This window comes from Bubalus kerabau, chromosome 6 (genome assembly GCF_029407905.1).
Source record: "Bubalus kerabau isolate K-KA32 ecotype Philippines breed swamp buffalo chromosome 6, PCC_UOA_SB_1v2, whole genome shotgun sequence".
Lineage (NCBI taxonomy): Eukaryota > Metazoa > Chordata > Mammalia > Artiodactyla > Bovidae > Bubalus > Bubalus kerabau.
In genome coordinates, this window is record NC_073629.1 from 27,216,445 (window position 1) to 27,244,008 (window position 27,564).

Sequence of the window (27,564 nt, forward strand, 5' to 3'; positions counted from 1 at the left end):
CCCTCCTGAGGCAGAGAGAGGGGCTAGGTACTGCATTCTTTGGTTTTAACCCTTTGATAGCTTACTTTTTAGGTGAGATTATTAAGCAGCTTTAAGCTAATCTGATCCTAAGAGCTTAATAGTTACCATATCCCAATTCTAACATCTAGGAATAGGCAAGCCCGAAGATGATTCCAGAATACCAATGCTATGGGATTTCCCTTGCGTTTTCTTGAAAGCAAAGATAGATGGCCCTGGACACTGATTCTGAAACTCATTCGAAGCTAAGAATACAGATGTAGCTACCTTTAAAATCAGATTATCAGGAAGGAAAAGGTACTTTTTAACATCCAAAAGAAATGACTGTGAGAAAGAGAGTAAAAGGTCATGTGAACCAATGAGGCAAAGAACTGAAAAGCCTATACTTTTATTTCCACATGAGTAGTAAGATGAATTCAACAGAGGGCTTTTCTAACACGGAGTTCATGAGTAATCTGTGTTTGCTGGGAGAAAGGTGAAGGATGGTTGTAGAACATGGAAACCTTGAGGCATCAGACAGCTCTGGGTGGTTCTGCTAGCACTCAGATCGGGCCTAGGGGATGGAGAACACAACAGAATGGCAGTTCCAGGACCCAGGGAATGGGATGAAAGCGCAAAGGACAAGGAAACTTTACCCACTTCTGGGCATCATGTCCCTCAAGTAACTGGGCTCTTGGCCACGGTTTGCTCAGGTCCTTACCACCCTGGATCTGCTCTGTTTATAGCAGTGAGGTGGGAAAGGATCAAGCCCGTTGCTCTGAGTTGGCTCAGTGGTGATGACTCAGGGGACTTCATGCCATTTATGGTCATCTGTGAGGACAGGTTAGTAGCAACCATGGTGAGCAACGGGGACTACGTTTTTTTTCTCTGACTCGAAATTTCATGGTTAAAAATAGAACTATACTATGGGGCTTTCTTAAAGTGTTCCAGGCGCCTTCTCAGAGAACACAAGATGATAAAACACAAGGAGAGCCTCAGAGTGGATTCCGGTTCCTCTTTACTTAATTAGAAACAGCAAAGAAATTTGGACATATTTTCTTTACCTTATTTGGACACATTTCCCTACCTAATTTGGACACATTTCACTTTCTTTCCTTTACATTTCCAAAGAAACCCAACATGCCTTCTGGATCACACGTTACAGTTCTCGTCTCTCCTCGTGGCCGTGGGAACAACAGAGGATCTGTGCCGTTCTCACCACACAGATGAGGACCAAGGAAAAGGCCTGCATTGTGAACTGGTCACAGCAGTGGATTTCCTTCAGACGAAATCAACAACTCACTGTTAATACGGGTCATTATCCCAGGCTTAGAAATATTTTTATTGTGGTCAATTTCTGGGTAATGCTGCTTTTGTGAGGGAATGTGTCTGGTTAACTTCACAGATGACAGATTATGGCACAGATAATCTAAGTGAACTACTAGGGCCACTACAAGTCCCCAGGTTCCTATCTGTAGAGTACACGGACCACTTCACTTTTAAACACAAACATTGACACAAACCATGCTCCAACTCTAGCCCCTAAGAAAAGGCTATAAAGGACAGTATTTCTGTGAAAGCCAAAACTGCAGACCATCTGCATGTCATCAGAGGGTGGTTAGCCATCAGGGAAGTGGTTAGCCGAATTCTAGCAGGTGTAGTCATTAAAGTTGGTATTTACCTATAATTTTTTTATAACATGGAAAATGCTTATCTTATAATGTTAAAGTGGGGGAAAGCAGGTCATAAAATTGCATATACAGCCTGATTTCAAAGTCACGAAGAAAACATGTAAGGGAAAAATTCTAAGATAACAAATACCACTAATTAACAGTCTCTGGTAAAATGAAGGGTGATTGCATGATTCTTCCTTGTATTTTATTATATTTTCAAACTTCTCCATTAAGAAGAAAAATGTTATTATTATTCTTTTAACATCAAATATTAAATATTTAACATCATCACATTTAAACCATATAACCACATTTAAACCCCTGATACTTTGAGTCAGAAGATGTCACAACTCAGTAAGGCCCCTTGGGGAACATGGTCCTTATACCAAGAGGTAAGTGTGCTGAAAATAGAGGACAAAAAGGTGGGCACCAGGAAAGACCTCTCTGTTACATGTATTTTACTGTGTGCTGATGATTTTTAGGAAGTGAAAGCTCTTCAGCATCAAGTCAATATTCTCGTGGAGCTATGCAGGGCTACTGTAATGTGCTGGGTGTTAGATTTGATGCAGCTCCTCTTAATTAAACTGTGAGCCCATGACAGCTTCCTGGATTCAATAAAGCAAAAACCTTAAGCAGTCTATTCAACCTGTAAGCTACAGTGATTTTATCTGTTATGATGAGATTTAAAGAACTGAGTAATAGATTCAATACCCATTCCTCACCTAGAAATACATATAAAAGGTTTTATGTCTCCCTTCTTTCTCATAATAGTTTTAAAGAAACATCAAATAACAAATGCAAAACAAAATGGAATAAAATCCGGTAGACAATAAAAACAGATAACACAAAGAACAAAACCCACATATTCATCTGAATCTCAATAGTCAGAGAGAAAGCATTTGATAACACCCAACACTAATTCGTAATAAAACATTCAACAGATTAGGGATGAAAGAAAACTTCCTCAACTCAATATTTGCTGTCTATGAAATACCCATAGCTAGCAAGATACTTAAGGGTAAAAGATACTTAACAGGAAAAATTCCCTCAAGATCAGGAAATAGACAAGGATGTCTACTTGTTCCACTACTGTTCAACACTGTACTAGAGATTCTAGCCAGGACAATTAAGCAAGAAAAGTAATTAGAAGGCATTAAGGAAAACTGAATATAAGAAGTAAAACTACCTCTATTTGCGGATGATATGGTCCTATATTTAAAAAGCCTAAGCCACCAACAAAAACAACAACAAAAAACTATTAGGACTAATAAACAATTTCAGCAAGGCTGCAGGATATAAGACCAATTTATAAAAGTCAGTTCAGTTTCTATACACTCACAATAAATAACCTGAAAAGGAAATTAGGAAAGCAATTAATTTACAGTTGTATCAACAATAAAATACCTAGGACAAATTTAATGAAAGAAGTTCAACATTTGTATGCTGGAAACTACAAACACCATTGAAAATTTTTAAAAGACCCGAATAAATGGATAGACATCTCATGTTTATGGATTAGAAAACTATATTGTTAAATGGTAATACTCTCCAAACTGATTTACAAATTTGGCACAATCCCTATCAAAGTCCCAGTTATCTTCAAAATGCAGCTATTAATGAGCTGATCCTAAAATTCATTTGGAAATTCAAGCGGCCCATAAAGCCAAAACAGTTTTGAAAAACAACAAAGTCAGAGAAGAGTCACACTTATTTCAAAACTTACTAGAAAGCTATAGTAATGAAACAATGGGATTCTGGTATAGGAAAAGATACAAGGATCAACAGAATAGAACTGAAAGCTCAGAAATAAATCCTTTTATTTATGGTTAAATTATTTTTGACAAGTGTACCAAAGTCAATGGGGGAAAGAATATAGACTTTTCAACAAATGGTGCCAGGACAACTAAGTATTCACATACAAAAGAATAAAGCTGAGTCCCAACTTCATACCACAGACAAAAATTAACTCAAAATGGACCACAGCCCTGAATGTTTGAGCTAAAACCGTAAAACTCTTAGAGGAAACCATAGGTGTAAATCCTCACAGCCATGGATTAGGCAATGGTTTCTTAGATATGACACCAAACCCACAAGCAACAAAAATAAACTATAGATAAATTGGACTTCATCAAAATTAAAAACTTGGGTGCTTCAAAGGACACAATTAAGAAAGTGAAAAGACTACATACAGAATAGATATTTTCAAATCACATATTTTGCTAAAGGACTTTTGTATTCAAACTATGAAAAGCTCCACTAGCCAACAATAAAAAAAAAAGTCAATGAAAAAAGGGTAAATGGTATGAATAGACATCCCTCCAGAGAAGATACACATATGACCAATAACTATGAATATGTGAAAAGATGCTCAATATCAACAGTCATTAAGGAAATGCAAATTAAAACCACAATGAAATACTATTTCATATACACTCGTTGTTGCTCTTTGGTCACTAAGTCGTGTCTGACTCTTTTTATGACCCCATGGACTGTAGCCTGCCACAGACCTCTGTCCATGCGATATCCTAGGCAAGTATCCCGGAGCGGGTTGCCATTTCTTCTCCGGGGGATCTTCCCCGATCCAGGGATCCAACCCTCATCTCTTATGTCTCCTGCACTGGCAGGCAGGTTCTTTACCACTGAGCCACGAGGGAGGCCCTCATGTATACTAGGTTGGCTATAATAATAAAAAAAAAAAAGATGGGAGAATAACAATAACTAACCAGTGAGAATAAGGACAAATTGGAACCCTTACACATTGCTGGTGGGAATGCAAAATGGTGCAGCTGCTTTGGAAAAATATTTGGCAATTCCTCAAAGAATCAAAGAGTTATCTTATGACCCAGCATCACTCCTAGGTGATAAATGAAAACTTAATGTCTACATAAAAACTTGTACACTAACGTTTATTCAGCATATTATTATTATAATGGCCAAAAGATGGAAACAATCTAAAGGTCCATCAACTGATGAACAGCTAAACAAAATGTGGTATATTCTCACACTGGAAAATTATTCAGCGACAAAAAGGAATGAGTTATTGATACATGATATAATATGATAGACTCTGAAAACAATGCTACAGGAGAAGAAGACAATACAAAAGCCCACATATACGTTTCAAGTCATATGAAATGTTTAAAAAGGCAAATCTATAGAGATAGAAAGTAGAACAGTGGTTGCCAGAGGCTAGGGGTAGAGTTAGGAGTGATTATTAACAGGTACAGAGGGTGCTTTTTTGGAATGATTAAAAAGTTCTAGAATTAGATACTAGCAATGGTTGTACAATATATATCTGTGAATATACTAAAAACCACTGAATTGATATTTTGAATGTGTGAATTTTATGGTATATTAACCTTATTTCAATAAAGCTATTATTAGAAAATAAATAAGAAACACTTGTATTTTCTCTGTTCTTTCTAATTCCGAGGGTTTAAAATCAATATTCACTCTTTATTAATCTAAAGGTTGAGAGATTATTAGATGCCAGAACAGAAGCCAACACAACACTGTAAAGCAATTATCCTCCAATTAAAAAATTAAAAAAAACAAAAAAGATTATTAGATGCCAGAAGATTATTTCATTATATACTATAAAAAGTTACAATAATACAAAATAATACTAAAATAAAATAAACTTTACTAAGATTTAGTTTACCTTTAATATAAGTACAATTCAACAAATATCTTGCATTCATTGTACTGATTCAATTAACACTTGAATCTTTATAGGTGAGTATGATTTTATACATTTAGAAATTTCTAACTGGCAGATTTAGTGAAAACATTCAGTATTAAACTCAAAAGTGATGATCCTTCACTTTGATATTCTAAATAAGATTGGGAATCAAAAATTTTTAAATTATCTACCTGCTGAAACACACATAGATTTGTCAGAGGAGCTTAATGAATTACACAGATGAATAAGAAACATTTCCATTTGAGAATATGAAAGTGAAGTGGAACTAAAAACCTCTTGATGAAAGTGAAAGTGGAAAGTGAAAAAGTTGGCTTAAAGCTCAACATTCAGAAAACAAAGATCATGGCATCTGGTCCCACCACCTCATGGGAAATAGATGGGGAAACAGTGGAAACAGTGTCAGACTTTATTTTGGGGGGCTCCAAAATCACTGCAGATGGTGACTGCAGCCATGAAATTAAAAGACGCTTACTCCTTGGAAGGAAAGTTATGACCAACCTAGATAGCATATTCAAAAGCAGAGACATTACTTTGCCAACAAAGGTTCGTCTAGTCAAGGCTATGGTTTTTCCTGTGGTCATATATGGATGTGAGAGCTGGACTGTGAAGAAGGCTGAGCACCAAAGAATTGATGCTTTTGAACTGTGGTGTTGGAGAAGACTCTTGGGAGTCCCTTGGACTGCAAGAAGATCCAACCAGTCCATTCTGAAGGAGATTGGCCCTGGGATTTCTTTGGAAGGAATGATGCTGGGGCTGAAACTCCAGTACTTTGGCCACCTCATGCGAAGAGCTGACTCATTGGAAAAGAGTCTGATGCTGGGAGGGATTGGGGGCAGGAGGAGAAGGGGACGACAGAGGATGAGATGGTTGGATGGCATCACTGACTCTATGGATGTGAGTCTGAGTGAACTCCGGGAGTTGGTGATGGACAGGGAGGCCTGGCGTGCTGCGATTCATGGGGTCGCAAAGAGTTGGACACGACTGAGTGACTGAACTGAACTGAACTGAACTGATGCGTGCTATTAAAAAAAAAAAAGATCTTCCCAACTTAAGGCATAAAAACATTTGACTTACCAAAGATAAATCACTCAGAACAGACACCAAAATGCTCCTGTTTTAATTAACCCTCTCACAGATGAACACTGCTAATAATTACTCTTAACAAAGCAGATTGACAGACACAGTCACACATACCAGCACAGCTCTGGAGACTCGACTAATTGGAAATCTTTTCCCAGTCCAAAAGCAAAGGTGAGGCCCAAGGTTGGGATACTCACTCGTGTATGGAAATATTGCTGTGATACATCAGACCAAGAATAGCACCTACCACCTTCAGTCCTAGGGACCTCAAAGAGTGAAAGCTATGGGCTGGATAAAACTTGGGTCTTAGCTTTGAATCTTTCACTCTTGGCAAGTCATTTAATCCCTCTAGAGGCCCAGTTCCCTCTTATCTTTATACTTTGCCATGTTCCCTGAAGGATTTGATATAGCAGTGTGTCAACTGATATGTTTTAAAAATGAGAGGGTTGGGTTTCCCTGGGAGGCCAGTGGTTAAGAATCTGCCTTGCAACGCAGGGGATATGAGTTCAATCCCTGGCCTGGGAAGACTTCACATGCCGCAGGGCAACTAAGCCTGTGTGCCACAACTACTGAACCTGTGCTCTAGAGCTGGGGAGCTGCACTTACTGAAGCCTGCACGCCTACACCCTGTGCTCTGCAACAAGAGAAGCCGCCACAATGAGAAGCCCACACAGGGCAACTAGAGAACAGCCCCAACTCTCCACAACTAGAGAAAGCCTGTGTACAGCAACAAAGACACAGCACGACCAAAAAGAAACAAATAGATATTTGGGGAATAAATGAAGGTCAAAGTAAAGGTAGTATGTTCACACAAAAATCTGCACCCAGATGTTCACAGCAGCATTACTCAGAATAATCAAGAACTGCAAACACTCAAATGTCCATTAGCTGATGAATTGATAAAATGCGGTGTACTCACATTATAGAATATTATTCAGTCATAAAAATGAAGTGCTAATGAGAATTTATTTTGCATTAAATGCTCAAGTACAAAAAGGAGGGAATATGTGGTTTTCCTGTGTTTGATTCTTTAAAAAACAATCAGTGGTATTTGTAGTTGTGAGTTACACAGGTTTATGCAGAGAGAACAGATCGCTATAGCCACCAAAAAAAAAAAAAGTCTTGCTAACACTTCCCAAGCACTTTGAGATTCCTAAACTTATTTTCTGATATACAAAATGTATTTACTGGCATTATTTTGCATTTCTCAAGACAAAAATGACATTAAGTAAAAGTTGTGTGTAGATTTGATTCACAGGTACTTAAAAACTTTAAAGCTGCAAATGAAACGAAAGGTCCTCAACATTCCGACAATGATATTTTCTTTTTCTGACTAGGAGTTTATATCTCATTTATTTTATAAATGGTTTAGTTAAAGCAGGCTTCAATAGCGGCTCAGATGGTAAAGAATCTGCCAGCAGTGCAGGAGACCTGGGTTCTATCCCTGAGTTGGGAAGATCCCCTGGAGAAGGGAATGGCAACCCACTCCAGTATTATTGCCTGGAGAATTCATTGGACAGAGGAGCCTGGTCCGCTACTGTCCATGGGGTCACAAAGAGTCGGGCACAACTGAGCAACTAACTCTCCTTTTCTTCTTTAAAGCACTGTTCCTTTTGACATTCAAGTTTTCATTGTACTACATTTTTCATGTAAGACCAAATCCAGAACTGCATTTTACAGTTTTTTACTGTTTTTTTCCTCTCAGTGCTGCTAAAAAGAAAAAGCAGCTAACATTTTGAATTTACAACATGCCAAAGATGACACAAAAATTATTACATTTATTTTTGTTCTTGTTAAAACTCTGTGAGCAACATTTACCAAGACAGCATGTTAAATTACTGGCATTCTCTGGGTACTAAATAAAAGGCTGCAACTCTCTAACACTAATGTATATATACAACATTCCCTAGCGGTCCAATGGTTAGGATTCTTGCTTTCACTGCTGAGGGCACAGGTTCAATTCCTGGTTAGTGAGCTAAGATCCAACAAGCTGCAAGGCACAACCAAAAAAATACAGACATAGAACAAAAAAGAAAAAATATTAAAAAAATAAAAAGAACAAAGTACTGATACATATTACAATGTGGATGACTCTTGAAAACATGCTACATGAAAAAAGCCAGACACAAGGCTCTATATTACATTCCATTTATGTGAAATGTCCAGAATAGGCAAGTTTATAGAGACAGAAAGGAAATAAGTGGTGGCCAGGGGACAGGAGGTTGGGGAGCAGAGTGGGGGGTGTTGAGGGGGAGGACTGAGGGTGTCAGCTAAGGGTGCAAGTTTCTATGGATTGTAATGAAAATGTTCTATAATTGATAGTGGTGATGGTTGCACAACTCTGTGAATATACCATACATTTATATTAATAGTGTAGTATAAATACTGGGTTGGCCAAAAAAGCTTGATTGGGTTTTTTCTGTAACATCTTACGGAAAAACTTGAATGGACTTTTTGCCCAACCCAACACCACAGTATAGTATTTAAATACTAAATATACTATAGTATAGTATATTCTCTGTTGACTCAGTGGTAAAGAATCCTCCAGCACATGTAGGAGACTCGGGTTCAATCCCTGGGTTGGGAGGATGACTTGGGGAAGGAAATGGCAACCTACTCTAGCATTCTTGCCTGGGAAATCCCATGCACAGAGGAGCCAGGTGGGCTATAGTCCATGGGATCACCAAGAGTCAGACACAACTGAGCGCACACATAGTGTATTTAAATACATGCTATATATTTAGATGGGTAAATTGCATGGCATGTGAATTACATCTCAATTAAGCTGTTTAAAAAAAATGAAGACACTGGATCAAAACCCTAGGGTCTCTTCCAGTCAATCTATGACTTACCAAGTTCCCCTGCTCACCTGAGGTTTGGAAGTCTATCTCAATAGGATTGGAGAGACTGGTTGCTGCTTCTCGCCATAGGCTGCCCCTGACAGGAGACCAGGCTGTCACCACACAGCGGTACAGGCCTGCATCTGAGACCTGAGTCTGGTACATTCGATAGCGAAATTCATCTTCCTGCACTTTCTCTAACACAACACCATCCACCCGCGATGCATCTGTCCAGTTCTCCAGCTTCACCACGGAATCCTGGTCCAGGGAAATGATGTACTTGGTTTCATTGGGACTGGAGAGGTCCCCAACAGGTTTCTCAGCCGTGATGAGAACAGAGTAGCGTGGCGACTTAATATTTTTGGAAGACACTTTGCAAGTCATCTCAAATGTATTTCCGGCAGCGAAGAAAGGCTTGGGCTGCCTTGCCTTCACCACAAGCACAGAATCTGCAATGAAGTACCAGAAAGATGTGATTTCTAACAGGATTAGCTAAATGGATATGCATCTGAAAGCACAATGTCAAGGAAATAGAAATTTATTTGCGAATTGCCGCACAATAGCATTTGGGAAAATCTGGAAACTCAGAAAGAAAATAGCATGTGTCAGGAAGCAGACTGAACACCACCACGCTGCAGGAGGCAGAGCAGTCTGCCTCAATTTAATAGGTGTGAGGGAACAGAGGATTGATGGGTAAGAATTTGCTTTTCAGGATTTTCAAGTCCTTGAGAAGTCTCACCCAGAATGAGAATTTGGGAAGCTACTGGTGCCACCATGGATGTGAGCGAGAACTTGCTTCTAGTAAAGTGGGGAAGATGCAGCTCTAGGCAGTTCCACCTGCCTCTCCCCACTGGGGCTCCCCTGGGTACAAGGATAGTAGCAGAGCAAGTGAGAAATGGGTTCTATCGCTGTTTCACCATACGATGGTAACATTATAGAACAGGTCATTACTAACATGACTGCAACATACACGTGTAGATCTGTGTATGAAGATCTGACTGCAAAGATGCATAGTCATTTCCAGAGATGCAATTAAAATTTAATTAATTTTAATTCTGAACCAGCATCCAAGGCTACTAAAGGTTTAAGTGTGTTACTTACTGTCTGTCAAAAAAAAAAATTAATCTCTAAGCATATACACATTAGAATTCATCTATATTATAATATTAATAGCTCAATGCAGGCACTTGGAAGATACCTAAATGTTTGCTGAATGGATGGATAAATGAGTTAAATACAACCCTTTTACCCTTTAATGATATAATTCTGTAACCCATCCAGTTACAGAACAAAATTTTTATGTTGGGGTTTTTTGAGGAATAGTTGTTCCACCAAATTATTAGGACAACACATATGTTACAGGGTCTCTCCAGAATTACTGATTCCTGAGGTTCCACTGAGCCATTCACATTCTTTCTTGAAGCTTCAATATGTGAGATTAGAAGAGATAACTAGAGGTTAAACAGGAAAAGAGTTCAAGGACTGTGTCCTTAGGCATCTAATGTTTGAGGGTCAGAAAAGTAAACAGAAATCAGCAAAGGAAGCTGAGAAGAGGTCAAGGTTGGAAAACAGCCCAGAGAGGATGGTGTCCCACAAACCAAGGAGAACCCAAAGTATTTCCAAGAAGAGGGAATGATCATCGTGGTAAATCCTGCTAAGTCAAGTAAGATGACTAACCATTAGATTTTGCAATATGTCACTCACTAGTCATCTGGATCAAAAGCCAGACAAGAGGAGATTAGAGAACAGGAGGAGAGAAAGTAGAGATGCTGAGGACAGACAAATCAAAGGAAAGAAATAGGAAGGGGTAGGCAAGGGGTGTGGAGAATAGAAAGATGGAGGTGGGGGAAGCAAGATCAAGATTCAGTTCAGTTCAGTTCAGTCCAGTCGCTCAGTCATGGCTGACTCTTTGCGACCCCATGGACTGCAGCACGCCAGCCTCCCTGTCCATCACCAACTCTGGGAGTTTACTCAAACTCATGCCCATTGAGCGGGTGATGCCATCCAACCATCCCATCCTCTGTCATCCCCTTCTCCTCCTGCCCTCAATCTTTCCCAGCATCAGGATCTTTTCAAATAAGTCAGTTCTTTGCATCAGGTGGACAAAGTATTGGAGTTTCAGCTTCAGCATCTGTCTTTTCAATGAATATTCAAGACTGATTTCCTTCAGGATGGACTGATTGGATCTCCTTGCAGTCCAAGGGACTCTCAAGAGTCTTCTCCAACACCACAGTTCAAAAGCATCAATTCTTTGGCACTCAGCTTTCTTTATTGTCCAACTGTCACATCCATACATGACCACTGGAAAAAGCATAGCTTTGACTAGATGATTACTATTACTTTGGCAAAGTAATGTCTCTGTTTTTTAATAATCTGTCTAGGTTGGTCATAACTTTTCTTCCAAGGAGCAAGAGTCTTTTAATTTCATGGCTACAGTCAGCATCTGCAGTGATTTTGGAGCCCCCCAAAATAAAGCCTGTCACTGTTTCCACTGTTTCCCCTCTATTTGCCATGAAGTGATGGGGCCAGATGCCATGGTCTTAGTTTTCTGAATGTTGAGCTTTAAGCCAACTTTTTCACTCTCCTCTTTCACTTTCATCAAGAGGCTCTTTAGTTCTTCTTCGCTTTCTGGCCTAAGGATGGTGTCATCTGCATATCTGAGGTTATTGATATTTCTCCTGGCAATCTTGATTCCAGCCTGTGCTTCATCCAGTCTAGCGTTTCTCATGATGTACTCTGCATATAAGTTAAATAAGCAGGGTGACAATATATAGCCTTGACGTACTCCTTTCCCAATTTGGAAGCAGTCTCTTGTTCCATGTCCAGTTCTGTTGCTTCCTGACCTGCATACAGATTTCTCAAGAGGTAGGTCAGGTAGTCTGGTATTCCCATCTCTTGAAGAATTTTCTACAGTTTGTTGTGATCCACACAATCAAAGGCTTTGGCATAGTCAATAAAGCAAAGGTAGATGTTTTTCTGGTACTCTCTTCCTTTTTCGATGATCCAAAGGATGCTGGCAATTTGATCTCTGGCTCCTCTGCCTTTTCTAAAACCAGCTTGAACATCTGGAAGTTCACAGTTCAAGTACTGTTGAAGCCTGGCTTGGAGAATTTTGAGCATTACTTTACCACCGTGTTTGAGATGAATGCAATTGTGTGGGTAGTCTGAACATTCTTTGGCATCACCTTTCTTTGGAATTGGAATGAAACCTGACCTTTTCCAGTCCTGTGGCCACTGCTGAGTTTTCCAAATTTGCTGGCATATTGAGTGCAGCACTTTCACAGCATCATCTTTCAGGATTTGAAATAGCTCAACTGGAATTCCATCACCTCTACTAGCTTTGTTTGTAGTGATGCTTCCTAAGGCCCACTTGACCTCGAATTTCAGGATGTCTGGCTCTAGGTGAGTGATCACACCATCGTGATTATTTGGGTTGTGAAGATCTTTTTTGATCAAGATTAGCTTAGCTTTAATTTAAAAAGACCACAACAAGAGATCTAACAGCATGTTAATAGGCCAATGGGCAACAATGGGAGTGATCTAGAAAGATAGGTGTGTTGAGAGGATAGGCTGCGTGGAATTGAGAGTATGGAGGGCTCTCAGTTAGCAGAAGTGAGATTTCTAGCGTACGGTGTAAGCTTGGGAGTGAATAACCCAAACAGGACAAAGGTCATGATGACTAGAGAAGGGGACAGGAGACTGAGAATGAAAGGCTTCTCAACCTCAGATGCACCTGAGAACCATCTTGGGTGCATCTGAAAATTTCAGTGCCCAGATTGCAAGTAACCTCAGGCCAGTTAAGACAGAACTTCTTGTGCGACTTCAGCTTCAGTACTTTTTTAAAGCTCCTCGGGTGACTCCAACGTGCAGCCAAATATGACCCAGTGCCTATAAGGATCATGAAGACAGCAGGACAGAGGGGCTGTGAAACAAGAGTGAGCATCTGCACAGAATGCATGGGGAGGACCCAGGAGTGATGGGAATGAGAGGAGGTTCAACCATCTGATGACTGGAGACCTGAAGTTGGATGTTTTTAGGGAGGAGGGAAAAGGGCCTGGAGGCTGCAGTGAGGGACGAGGGACCTGCCCCATCTAGACTGGGTTACACAGAGAGAAGAAAACAGCACCTCAGGAAGACTCCAGGGAAAATGGTGTCCTTGGGGAGAGGTAGGTGGGGCGTGTTTACTGGGAGGAAGAGAAAGGAATATTCAGAGATGAGGTCAGGAAGCAGGAGATTTTGCCAAGTTCTAGAGGGCCCAGTGTGGGGTTTGGGGATTTCAGAGGCGTGGCAATGAGGCTGCAAAAGCATGTGGAGGGCTGTCAAGGAGGACCCAGGAGGGTCTTCCTGCAGTGACGGACTAGACCGAGGATAAAAGCCTTGACCAGTCTGATGTCCTAAGGCACACAGGGCTCTGAGCATTCAGGAGGAGGCTGCATCAAAGAAACTGGTTCCCTGAAGTTCTTTTCAGCTCTCCCCAGGAACGGTCTCTCTGAATGGGTGACTGGCCGCTCAGGGGCAGGTGCCATGGCCTGGGGCTGCCCACTCACTCTGGAATGTGCCTCACATATCTCGAATGTGCCTGCGTCCAGCAGGAACTCATGGACACTGAAACACCCCCAAAGGACTGTGTGAAGTTTGGCTTGAGACCAGCCAATGGAGCAAGAGTGCTGATGGCTTCTCTGGGCACCTGTGAGCTCCCGCGAGATGATCTTCTATCTTCAACCAAGCCCCAGCCCTCTCATTAGGACTTATCCCTCTCAGGGTCAGCACTGCAAAGGGATTCATGCTGAGGATAAAAGGAACAGTCTCTTGACTGCATTTCTTAGATTCCTCGTGTAAAGGGAGACCTGCAGGGTGACTGTGAATCTGAAATGCAGAGCAGGACGACCGAAGCCAAAACAAACCAAAAACGTTCATGAATGAGAAGAAAGCGCCTACCTTCCAACACCCAAAATATGTTGATGGGCTTGGAGAAGACGTCCTTGCTCTTCACCCAGCTATTGTTACGCTGTTTGGTCCAGGCAGACACAACACAGTAATAATTGCCCCTGTCTTCCTCTGTAGTCCTTTGGATCCGGAAATTGAATGTGTCCGGGTGCTCCTTAGAAAAAATGAAGTCTCCCTCCCGGGCCCGCTGCTTGCTCCGCTCTCCGTACTTGAGTGTCCAGTCCCCATTCATGACGGCCAGGAGCTCGCTGGTCACCACGTCATCGTTGCGCCGGTTCACCCTGTAGTACCAGGACACTGTGAAGCGGACGCTCGCCTCTGGGTTCTTCACATCCACTATCCGGCATTCCAGCTCGGTGAGGTCGTCTGAGAACTCAGGGACCTTAGAAGCATTCAGGTATACCTGATAGTCTGGTTCTGAACAAGAGGGGGCCAGGATAAAATAAAAAAAATCAATCAATCAAATCAGACACAGCAATTTCCCAAGAATAAACAAAAGGAACAAGACAAGCACTATTCTTGTCCTGACGATTAAATGCCCATCCTACCAACTACAGTGAAAGAAATAGAAGTCTTTACAATGCACAGGAAGGATCCTCTGAGGTTGTCACAAAACTTGGTATCACAAGTTTTGTTATCACAAAACTTGACAAACACTGGCCCCACTATGACCCTCAAGAAAAACTCCCAAGGCCAGAAGCTAAATATCTCCAATCAGAGTCTTTATCTTTCCAGAGGGTTGGGGTCGGCTGTCAGTTTCCCCTGGAGGTTAGTCTTTTGAGAATCTCTTAACTGGTATCCATGCTCGACCAACATGTCCTCTAGCATGCCAGGCAGTGCCCAGAGACCTCCAAAGCCCCTACTGGAAAATCTCAGAATACATTTTGTTCTTGAGGCCAGTCAACCCCCCATGGCTCCGGTTCCTGCCATCCTTGGCTTTGCCCAAAGGTAAGGTCCTCATTTCCCCATGTATGTTGGTTGCTCAGTCATGTCCACCTCGTTGTGACCCCATGGACTGTAGCTGGCCAGGCTCCTCTGTTCATGGGATTCTCTAGGCAAGAATATTGGAGTGGGTTGCCATTCGCCTCTGCAGGGGATCTTCCCTACCCAAGAGATTGAACCCAGGTCTCCTGCATTGCAGGCAGATTCTTTACCCTCTAAGCCACCAGGGAAGTCCCCATGTATAGTCATACTTAAACTCCCCAAATAGCAATTTTTTTCCACTGACACACGTAACTCTCCCATTCAATTCCGCCAACCCTGAAGCTAGCTCACCGTGATCCTGGCTCTAGTAAAGCCTGCTCATGATGACCACTCTGCTCCTCGCCAGGCAGGCTCTGATGAGGGAGGGAGGGAAGTCAGCGTTCTCCTCATGTCCCCACTGCCGCTGTCACAGGCTGGTTCTTTTTCACTTGTATAAAAAGCCCTCCTGCTACGAGGGTCATGTTGGCATCTAACCCATTTCTGCAACTCAACGTTTCACAGCCTCCCAGAAACTCCTACGGGGCCCCTTCACGCTTCCTTCCCTCCACCACCACCCTCTCTGGGTGTCGCACCTAGTCATCTGAAGTCCTCTGTTCATCACACTCTCACACCTCTGGTGACCTGTCTGCCGAGGCCTCTCCTCTTGACTTCTCTACAAATGCACTCTCATTCTTTCATCTCCTCTGTGCCCCCTTCCTGGGTCCCCAGAGTGTGACACCCTTTCTCTGTGCTCCCATAAGCAGCAAGTTACTCCCTGCTTGAAGGTCTTGTCCCCAAGCTCCAAAAACACAGCCTTCTATGCAGCAGTCACTTGGTGTGAAGCCTTTTAAAAAGGCTACATTTTTCTCCTGTAGCGCTTTGCCTGTTAGGAGAAGAATAATTCTACCTACACAGAATTTTCCATTTGTCAATACGATACTCACATCACCTCCATCAAATGGTTTAGTTTTATTTAATGTTGCTTTTATTTATGACTCATACAAATTATAAACTGCTGAGGTCAAGGAACTGTTCTTTTGTGATTTATACTTCTAACGAAATGTATAACATCATGACTTCCCCAAGAGTGATTCAGTGGCCAGGAAATGGAAAGAACTCAAAATCTTAATTCCCTCAAATGTCATATTCACAAGCATTTAGTTGCAAGTGAGGCTGGACCCCGTGCCACAAAAAGTTCAATCAATGCTGCTCTGCCTGCCGATGAGAGAATGTCCTCAGTGACACGGATGTTACAGAGAAACACGCTAGAATATCATCTGCCACCTTGTCTCAGAGGTGAATGTGTTGAAGATGCATCGCTGGGGGGTTTCCTGGCCCTGGGCAGAGTGCTAACACACACACTGCCTCTCCAGCAACTGCTGACTCAGGAGCTGACACTGAAATGTCACATGCATAGGGCAAGGCATTCCCAAATGACCCCACATCCAGGGTTTCAGATCCTTCCCTCATGTCAGAGTTTGGCACAGCAGCAGGGGTGAGGACAAGGTAAACCAAGTTTACTTAATGCGAAAAGGACAGACTTGAACAGGTTGTGCATGCAGCAGACTGCCCTCCTCAGTCCTGGCAGGATCAGCCACGAACACCGCATCACCAGAGTCCTCTCGAAGCAGCAGCAACCTGCTGCACTCTGACCCTTCCCATGGGTCACCACATTAACCTGAACAACAAACCGTGAAGCCGTAACGAGCAGTAGTGAGGAGCCAGGGGTCTGGAAGACAGACTGGGTCTGAACCTGACTGTGCCATGACTGGCTGTGTGACACTGGGCAGATTACTCAACCTCTCTAGTGGTTCATCTGCAAAAATGGGGAGAATAACAGTAACCACCTCATGATGTTATCATGAGGATTAATAGTTAAAATATAGGTGAAAGTGCTTAGACTGGTTGCTTAGTCCTGGGGTTGGGGGGAGAGAGGGTATACTGGCAGAGGCAGGTGGGGAGCAAGATGAATTGGGTTGCAAACATGTTATTGTTGAGATGCCATGGAGACACCAAGTCAAGATGCCAAGGACAAAGCTTGGTGCCATCGTTTGAACCTGGAGACTAAGAAAGAGCTGGGGCCAAAGCAGGGGAACAAACACACCACCCCCCACAAACAAAGACAGCCGGCTCCTCCCTGTACCTTTTCAACCACTGTTCCTGGTACCAGACCCCATTCTTCACCCCTGTGCCCATTCCCACTCTCCATGCAGACGGTCCCTAGGTCTCACAATTCTACCTCCTCAGCGTCTCTGCCACTTCTCGATGTCCAGGGCTCACACACAGTAGATGCTAGATAGATATCTGTGCATAGAAGTGAAAACCTCACAACCTCCACTCCCATCCTGGCTCTCTGCCTCCATCCAAGACTATCGTGATAACCTTCCAACGTGCCTCTCAGTTCACACCAGCACTAGGGCATCTGTTCAAGAAGGCTGCCATGGCTTTTCCTCTCATCTACTGAGTTAGGGTTTCCCTGGTGGCTTAGCAGTAAAGAATTCTGCCAGTGCAGAAGACGGGTTTGATCCCTGGGTCAGGAAGATCCCCTGGAGAAGGGCATGGCAATCCACTCCGGCATTCTTGCCTGGAGAATCCCATGGACAGAGTCTGGAGGGCTATAGTCCATGGGGTCACACAGAGTCAGATACAACTGAAGCAACTGAGCGCACACACACACACACACACACACACACACTGAGTTAAGAACACACTCCCCAGCCTGGTATTCAAGGCCCTACATAACTGCTCTGTCCAGCCCCACTGCCCGCTTCCCTCAGTATCCACTCTAGACTCCACTCCCTCATCGCCTCCTCTGCCTTCTTCCTGCTGTCGCCTCTGCCTGAGCGCCTGGGACACCTGCTGAGTCAGGCGCTAAGTAAATGACTGAACAGATTCCTCTCCTCTGCTCCCCACAGAGGGTCTGTTTAAGTCTGTGTATTCAAATGTGGAGCGAGGACAGCACAGGGGCTACAGCACGTGTACATCTGGTCGCAGGAATTCCAGCTTGGCAGAAGAGCAAAGTCTCTTCGTTGACAGGCTGGTCTCCTTGCTCTCTGTTAAAACTAAATCTTAGGTCCCCAGAGGAGGAACCCAATTAAAAAACAAACAGACACGTGGATTTTTGTGAACTTACAAGGCGTAAGTTACAGTAGTTTAAAGCGGTGGCCCCTAATCTTTTTTGGCACCAGGGACCAATTTCGGGGAAGACAATTTTTCCATGGGCTGTGAAAGGGGGGAGGTGGTTTTGGAATGACTCAAGTACATTACACTTATTATGCACTTTATTTCTAACCCAATGCCACTGGTGATCTAATAGGATACTGGTCTGAGGCCTGGAAGTTGGGGACCCCTGGTTTAGAGGATGCTCAAAGGTCATCTGAACTATCCCCCAGCCTTGGAGATCGTCTTTCAGACTTACACTCCTAGAGAAGATAGGACTTCACTGCATCTGACTGGTAGGGGTGTGCGTGGGTTCTTATTTCCTTTTTGTTTTGGTGCATGTGTGGAAATCTTCCTTTATTGCTGTTTCACAATTTTTAAAAACTGTTGGCAGAGATTGGGCCTGTTCCTCATGGTCCAAGGTACACAGACCTCACTCTGAACAGACAGAAACAGCCTCTCCTACTAAACAGGAAGGCCTCCTTTGAACTCACCAGCCCGTCCCACCTCTACTTCTTATTCAGCAAACGTTCAGAGAGACCCTACCACCTGCCAAGCTCCCTGCTCTCTAAGGACTTTTCTTGAACATTGCCTTGAATTTCAGTTACATGTCTGTTTGCTTCACGGACCTTCATTAGGGCCCTTCACTGGGTCTGGGACCCCCGACTTGATTCATCTGTGTGTGCTGTGCATACAGTGCCTTGTACATAAAAGACATTAACACACTTGCTGAATTGGACTAAATTTAATACTTTGCATAAAAATGCTCATTTTCAGCATAAGCATTCCACTACTGATTACTGCTATATTCTGCTTGATCTCATCAAGAAATCATCTAAGAACGTAATGGTGGTTATGTTTAAAAAATGCTTATCAGTGAAAGATGCATACTAAAGTATTTAATGGCAAAATGACATGATGTCTGGGATGTGTTTTAAATTCTTTCAGAAGGAAAAAAAAGAGGGCAGCAGGGGAAAAAAAGAGAGAGAGGAACAGGGTGTGTGTGTGTGTATCCAGGGGAGGGAAGAGAGATGAAGACCTCAAAATATTGGTAATTGTTGAAGCTGGTGGTTTGTTCTACTACTGTGTAAACTTCTGTTCCAAAAGCTTAAAACAAACAGCCCACCCACATAGTCAACCCTTTCACAGAATACTGAGGCCAGCGTAAGGCACGACATCATTAACCTTCCAGAAACAAAGATCTCCCCCTAACCTGTCTCCCAGGTCAACCTGCTCACTTACACATCACCTCCCAAAGCTTTCGCCTCCCATAGTACAAATCCTATCACCACCAAGAAAGACTTTATTTTTTGATTATGGATTATTAAACTCCTTTGTTACTACTTTCAAGACAATGAAAATATTCAGGATTATTGGCTAGTGTGTAAAAGCAGGTATTTTGTGCCTACTGCATGCAGGAACCTGAACTGGGGGTTTCCATGGGTTACCTCCTCCTTTTACTCTCACAGTTCTGTGCGGAAGGTACAAGAATACTAAGAACTGGAATGTGTGCAGGGCCTCCTGTGAGCCAGGGACCACGCCATGTACTTTCCTTGCAATCTCGTTTAATCTTCAGAATATCCTTATGTAATAGGTACTACTTATTTACGTACATTTCCTAAACAAAAACAAAGCTAAAACCAAAGCTCAAAGGAGATTAAGTTCAAAGACTAAGGTCTTGCATGGTGTAGGGGAGCAGAATCATAGGAGAGGCTCTGGCTCCATGGCCTGGCTTCCACTAGCACCAAACTGCACATCATTACACACCCAAAGATTAATGCTTCTCAAGGCCGGCTCCATCCCAGAAGACAAGAGTGATGATAACAGCTAAGGCACTAATCCTGAGCTGTGTACAGTGCCATGTTTTAATACCCACTTTGAGGCTTAGTTAACTTAGAAGAGCTAATTAGATGAACAGGCTGCACGCACACATCAGAAGAAACAGCAGGAACTGGGCCTTGGTTTCTGCCAATGCCGATTTTATCATCCTGAACTGGGCAGGTACTTTAGAGGCGGCTGAATGAGCTGACTGTCAAAGAGCTGCCACTATCATCATTGGTACGTGTATGCGTGCTCAGTCGCTAAGTCGTCTCTGACTCTTTGCAACCCCATGGACTGTAGCCCGCCAGGCTCCTCTGTGCATGGGATTTCCCAGGCAAGAATACTGGAGTAGATTGCCATTTCCTCCTCCAGGGGATCTTCCCATCTCAGGGATCGAATTCACGTCTCTTGTGTCTCCTGCAATGGCAGGTGGATTCTTTACCATACCACAATTAAATATTCTCTAACATTTAAACAGAGAAGACTATAAATAAGCAGCTGTTATTGGTGGGGGTGGCGCTTTACCCCACTTAGGAAAGCTGTTATGATGAGGTTGCATTCAGCATCATGGATTTCAGGGCAACAGAGATAACATTATTTGAATGGGATACCAATGCCCCACACCCCAAGTGACACTTGTTCCATTTTGTTTTTTCTTTCTTCATCCTCACTCACTCCTCCCAGAGAAAGAAGAAAAAGTTATCAGATTTGGGGGGGGCATAAGGGCTAGGTGTGCTCAACTCGGCTCCTCTTTAGACCCACACATTCCTCTTTCTCCATGTCCTAAGACACCCCCAATGGCTTATTTTTTTCCCCATGATTTATTTAGTTAAGAGCTTGATGGAGAACAGCATGTTCTATATTGACTCTTCCTCCAAAACACCAATCAGTAACTGCCACTGCCACCACGAAAATGTGTGGAGCACTTAAGTGCCAGGCACTGCCCAAGGCACTTCATACACATTATCCCACAAAGCCAAGAAAACCAAAGCTTAGAAATCACAGGCATCAAGCCCGAGACAGCAGGCCTAGAAGGTGGTGGAGCAGGACTCCATCGCTCTGCGGCCTTCAGAGATAATCTTGGACAGACAGCGGATTGTAGTTGCCTGTAAAATTCTGCAGATCTAAACCTTATCTTCTATAGACGGCAAAGAACTTTCAAATCTCTCCCAAGTACTTAGCAGATTAACAGCTCCTTTTAAAGAAAAATAATTACCTTCCTCACTGGCTCTCGGCTGGAAGAGGGGACAGTCCTCGAGTGGAGAAGAATGCAAATTAAGTGCCTAAGCCGGAATAGCAGAACTCGGCTCTGCCTCCTCCCGCTCTCCTATCTGAAGCCGGTGGAACCCTCTCCAATTAACACCACAGAAGTCTGGGACTTCGGGCAGACAGCTCAACCATGAACTGATTAGTATCCAACTCTCACCAAGGGCTCATTTAAGACATCTGATAGCAGAGAGATGGCTTAATATGCAGATTAACCAGCCATTGCTCCAGATTCTCTATAGTTTTAGCCATATACTAAATGGGATAGACACAAGGCAACACTTGTCCTCTGTAGTAACTCAGCTTCTTACAAAAACTCCTTCATACACTTAAGGTTTATGCCCTTGGCTTTTATAGGGAATGGATATAAGAAACATCCATTTAAACAATCACCTCGAGTTTTTGTAAAAGAACAGTTGAAAGCACTGTCCGTTATGTTATCTGATGCCCCTTAAAGAAAAAGCACGTGATATATTCAGTGCCAATAAAAAGTTTGTTTCTCTTTTATTTGTTTTGTATATGCAGAAGAGGACTGCATAATTACATCTCTTTTTGCCTCAACTCTCCAAAACTTCAGAGGCAAATTCAGTACTCAAATGCAATAACTAATTCATCCCAACCATCTTGCCATATCTATTCTTTGATTTTTTTTTTACCCCTTTTGATCTTGATTTTATTTTTGTGCCTCCTGCTTTAAATTGGACTTCGTTTTGCAAGCCAACTTATATCTTTTTCCCTTCAAAAGTAGGACATCCATCCTAAGCAAAGAGGCTTTTTCTTACCCTCTAAGAAAAATCATAGCCCTCTCAGATGCTACAAGTGCTCTTGGACTTGACAGACCCATTCATGCCTTTGCCCTAATCTGTCTGGTTAATACGGTGAACATGAGAAGACCCCAATCAGCTTCAACCCCTCACCTACTTAGTGCACCAACCCCAAGCAAATGAGAACAAGGACCACCCAGCTTTTAGGATTTTATGCTCTCAAGCTTCAGGAGTCAAGCTGATTCCCAAAGTCAAAATGTTTCCACTCAGGATGACAATACTTGGGACAGACCCTCCTTAAGATAAAAACACTTGGGACAGACTTGACCCACAGCCATAATTCATCCAAGCCATTCTAAACATTTTTTTTGAAATAAAAGAAACAAGCATTAACCATTGCGCAGATTCTATTTTCCAAAGAGAGCTGCAGTAACGTTTCCCATTTCACACGCCCTTTTTGCAAAGTGACCTTGCTAGTCTCCCATTAAGAGACGGGGTCTCTTTCTCTACTCCTGTGAACTTGGACAAACTCGGTAGTGGGCCTGGCCAATAGGAAACAGTGGAAGTGTGTTGTGCCAGTCCCAGGGACAGCTTTTAACTAGCCTGGCACTTCCACTTCCTGTGTCTTGGCAGTCAGCTGCCATAAAAGGAGCATGACTGTCCCGAGAAGACAGTGCCATAAAAAGCACCACAAGGAAAGGGCCTGGATGAGACACCATGTGGGGACAGAGAGAGATGCCCCAGAATATGGTGACAAATGCATGAGAAAGCCATCTGGAAGGGGATCCCCAGCCCAAACTGTCCTAGCTGTCACCACGTGCATCAGAGATGAATCTTGACTCGTTCCCTAATTCCTGACCCTCAAAATTGTAAGCAAAGTGAAAATCAGTGGTTTTCAAATGGGAACTGGGACAGTGTCTTAACTCACACTATGGTGAGGATCAAATATTTAATGCATGTAAAGCCTCTGGCCCAGTCCCTGGCATGCAGTAAGTGTTCAACACATGGCAGTGATCATTTTTAACTGGTCTAAGTAACAAAACTGAGCATTTTGAGTCATACCTGCACAGGGAGCCGGCTTTCTCAAGAGCTCTTTTGTGACAACACTCCACAGTCACACAGCATAAGATGACCTATATAAATAGAATACTTCCTGTCTTATTACCTCCAACAGGCCGCATGTGGCATGGCATCGACATGCATATGCATACGTGTTGTAAATCTAGAGAATGTCACATAGTGTCAAGCCATGCCTGATCCCTGCCGGGCAGAGAATCCTTTCGGGAGGTCCTGGGGGAAGATCAACTGCTGTACTCGTGCCCAACTTGCCTTCTGACAAATGTCCAGAGAGCTTCGTGGTGTGAGGCGCAGGCACACGGAAGGAGGAGAGATTTAAGGGAAGACAAGAATACCACTTGCACTTCTGGCAGGTTTACCCGTGTGCCTCTGAATATTCTGAGCTGAACATTACTGCTTTCTCTGCAATTCTTCTTTTCCGATGCACATACTTTAACATATCCGTGTGTTGGTGCTGCCTTATCTCCCCATCTGCCCAGTGTTTACCGAGGGTCCATTACTTGCAAAGGTGCGGGGTGGAGGTGGGAGGGGGTAGGTCAGTCAGGACAAAGCACACTGACAGCTTTCCCAACAGCGGTACCGAACCCTTAGGAGAATAACTGAACCTTTCCCCGCAATTTAGTCTCCTTATTTCTTCCCACTCTCCGGAGAACACAGCCACCAACAAATTCCTCCCAGCTAAAAGAGCCCATTCCCTCCCAGAGCTCCCATCCTCTTCCTGCCAGTCCCGCCATCTCCCCCCAGGGTAGGCTGGGATCAATGCAGGAGGACTTCAAAGAGGCCCTCAAATTGGAGTGCAGGCAGCACTTTCTTTCAAAAAAAAAAGAGAAAGAAAAAAAACCCGCCGGAGCTGTGAGTCTAAGCCAGTGGGGGAGGGGTGCAGGAGGCAGGGGTGGGATCTGACAGCAGGACTCGACGCACCAAGGATCAGGGCTGTGAGACACATTCAGCTCGAGATGAAAACTCTTCTTTCGGTGCTGACAACATCTGTTTTATTTTGAAGGTTGCTAAGGCGAGTTCTAGCTGGGCTAACATTGTTCCAGTTCAGTACTTCATAGTGAGTCTCTTTGCGCAGGGTTCAGGCGGCAGGAATAAAAGCTCGCCAGATAAACCCCGCTCCTTTCACTCTGCAGATATCAAAGAATCACTTTGCTACCAGGGATGACTAACAGCCCGCCTCGTCTCGCTCTGAATTGGAAGGACCCTCTGCTTACTTTCTTATTACTCTTCCTCTCCCTGCCCCCCTTCTGTCCCTACTTGCCAACTCCCCATCTCTGCCAAATAATGGCTTATTAGGAAGAAACAAGACAGTGAATGTGCCACTAGCCTGGGAGAAGATTTCAATGCAGAGACAAGAAAGGGCTGAGGAATGAGCTGGGGCTCATGGAGCGAGGATGTATAGCATTAAACAAAGGAGGAAATGATTTCCTAGCCTTTAAAGATCGGTTTCATCTCCTAGTAGAGCAATGCCAAATGCCTTCGTGTGGGCTTAGAATGGTCAGAGGACAGTAGACAGATCAAGTTCAAAACAGGGAAGAGGCTGACCCGCAGGCCTGTGTCCATCTTTGCAGTAATGGACGTGGGAAGCAAGGCGCTCCACACTCCACTTGGTCCCATCCTGCCTAAGTTCACTTGCAATTAATTACAAGATGGTAACAAAATTAGGAAAAGCACTCAGAAAAATAAGAGATGGGGAGGATGACAGTGGTAAAAAAAAAAAGAAGAAGAAGAAAAGGATATGACAATGACCTTCATATATATGACAAGTAGCAATTGCATGAGTGGCAATGTGGGCAACAGTTGAGGGCCACTCTGCCCCTCCCCAGGGAATCAGACTTGGGGAGAGGACCCTCCAGAAAAGGTGGGGAAACAGGAAGGCCCTTACATTTAATTGGTATCTGCAAAAAAAAAAAAAAAAAAAAATCATTTTGGGATGCCAGGGCATTCAGTGAAAAACTGTGTTCCATTAACTGAAGGAATTCTTTTTCTTCCCTGAGCTTTAGAAAGCAGCAGCTCCCCCTACCAGAGAACACCTAGGAGTCTAGGGAAAAGAGAGGGAGAATGGCGGTGCGCTCCCTCCAACAAAGATCCATCTCAAAGAGCCAATCAGCAGGACCCCCGAGCCTGCAAATCTCTGACCACAAAAGGAAACTGTATCCTCTCAAATGAGGGTATTGAGACAACTGAGGCCACATCATCTAAACATCTCCCTTGACTGCCAGATTCTGTTTCAGCCAGTTTTGCTTTCTCTCCTCCCCAGCTTGGGATATCCAGGAGAAAGTATGCTTGTCGATATCAAGGATGCCACAATAATGCAAAACACACAGCTCCTTGACTCCTCTCCAGATCCCAGGGGAAGGATTAAGCCAGAGAGGTGAAGAGCCACCCTCCAAAACCACTCACCTAGCCAGGTCACAGTCACGGCAGCCGGAGCCGACACGGCCTCCGCCACCTTGTGCCAGCTCCTGTTGTGTCCGGGGGTCCAGAGCGCCACATGGCAGAAATAGTAGCCAGCATTTTCTTTGCTGACATCTCGAACCAGTAGGTGGTAGGAGCGGGCATCCGTGTGACTCAGAGCCACACGAGGAGAGCTGTGCACCAGGGAGTCACGGTCCAGCCGAGCCAGCACACGGGAGCCAGGCAACGTGCTGTCGGGCGTCCGGCTGAAGGACCATGTCACCTCAGGTCTGACATCGTCCGCTCGGTCCGTCGTGATGTTGCAAGCCAGGCCCAGGTCCTTGCCTTCAGCTACAGACACATTCCTGGCCACAGCTGCTCGGAGAACTGGAAAACCAAAAACAAGGTCATCGAGATAATCTCAGTTACATTTGCCACTTCCACTCCATCCCCTTAGATCACCTCCTTTTACCTTCTTATGTACGACATTCAAGTTAGGAGACTTGGTACAGTTTTATGTGCTTGAGAAATATACTGAATAAATGAACGACATATTTCTTTTTATTGCATTAAAACAATAACAGCAGCAAACACTTATATAGATGCTTCTATATGCAAGGCACTCTTCTGAGTGCTTTATAAATATCATCTTCAAAACAACCCTCGAGGTGGTTCTATTATCATCTCCATTTTACCAATAAGGCAACTGAACCACAGAGAAGTTAAGTAACTTGCCCAATGTCACACAGCTACTATGTGGCAGGGTTAGGATTCAAATTCAGGCTGCCTGCCTCTAGGGACTCTGCTCTTCAGTGTTACACCATCATGACATTCATTACCATTTGAAAACAACTCTGTTGAACATCACAAAACTAAATTTATATTTTCTCCACATGCATGATAGACTTGGGTGACTTTCAGAGAAAGGATAGCTCAGCTCTGGCTGGTACATACTGTCACTCGGGGGCTAGGAGATGGAAGGTAGAAGTGAGGGTAAAACCGTCTTCTGGGTGAAACGGGGTTGGGGATGTAAACAGAAGGACTGGGAAAGGGAAACCAGACCACATGCCTAGCAGGTCAAGTCTCCCAAATGTACTTAGAGCATCATTTATGCTGTTCTACACCCCCACCTTAAAGTCAAGGATAAAGGATATTCTAAAACCAAAACACAGTGATTTCTGGACAATGCCACTGCCCTCTCTCATTAGTGTGGATAATTAAAAGTAAACTATATTTAGATGGAGCACTGAAGGATTTGGTGTGACAGTCCCCAGGCAGATCTGTTTTCAGCATTCCCCTATCAAAGCTTTTTATATGGAAACATTTTATTTTAATCGAGGGATTTTTTTGCAAAGAAGTTGAACATCTGTAATCAGAGTAGAAAAACCTTCAACACGTGGTAATACTCCGGGAACAACTGCTTAGATGATGGGGAGCCGACACCTCCCAGGGGATTCAAGTGGAAGCACAGCACAGGCCTGGTCTTCCAGCCAGAGTTGCTCAGCATCGGCTACAGACCTGGGTCAGCTCAGCAACAAACGCTGGCACTTGGTTCAGAAAAGACCCAACCTCCCGAACCCATGTGCTTTGAAGTAAATGACTTTCCTTATAGATTTTTCCAAAGACTGAAGATACTTCAAATAAGAGTTTCAGGCCAAGTTCAAGCTTCACTTTGATGAAGACAGAAAATGAGGTAGGCATAGTATTAGAAAAAGGAATTTAAAGTCTAATTTCTAACCATCACCCACCTCCTTCCAAAGTCTTCCTCTTCCTTCACCCCTTTAAAGAAGCCAAAAACAATATGAGATATCATTTGAGAGGAGTCAGGAAACTGCTGCTCTGAGCCCGTGCTGCCGTTTGAACCACTCCATGTGCAA

The 27,564-nt window shown here is 43.4% G+C and overlaps 1 protein-coding gene across 1 annotated transcript in view; it reads right to left on the reverse strand.

Moving 5' to 3' along the window:
- Nucleotides 1–27,564, reverse strand: part of PTGFRN (prostaglandin F2 receptor inhibitor) — an 81,829-nt gene that overhangs the window by 11,769 nt on the left and 42,496 nt on the right. Inside the window, exons 4-6 of the mRNA XM_055584620.1 lie at nucleotides 25,694–26,074; nucleotides 14,232–14,657; nucleotides 9,323–9,742 (exon numbers count right to left, since the gene is read on the reverse strand). Coding sequence (XP_055440595.1) covers nucleotides 9,323–9,742; nucleotides 14,232–14,657; nucleotides 25,694–26,074 — 1,227 coding nt within the window. The remainder of the gene's footprint in view (nucleotides 1–9,322; nucleotides 9,743–14,231; nucleotides 14,658–25,693; nucleotides 26,075–27,564) is intronic.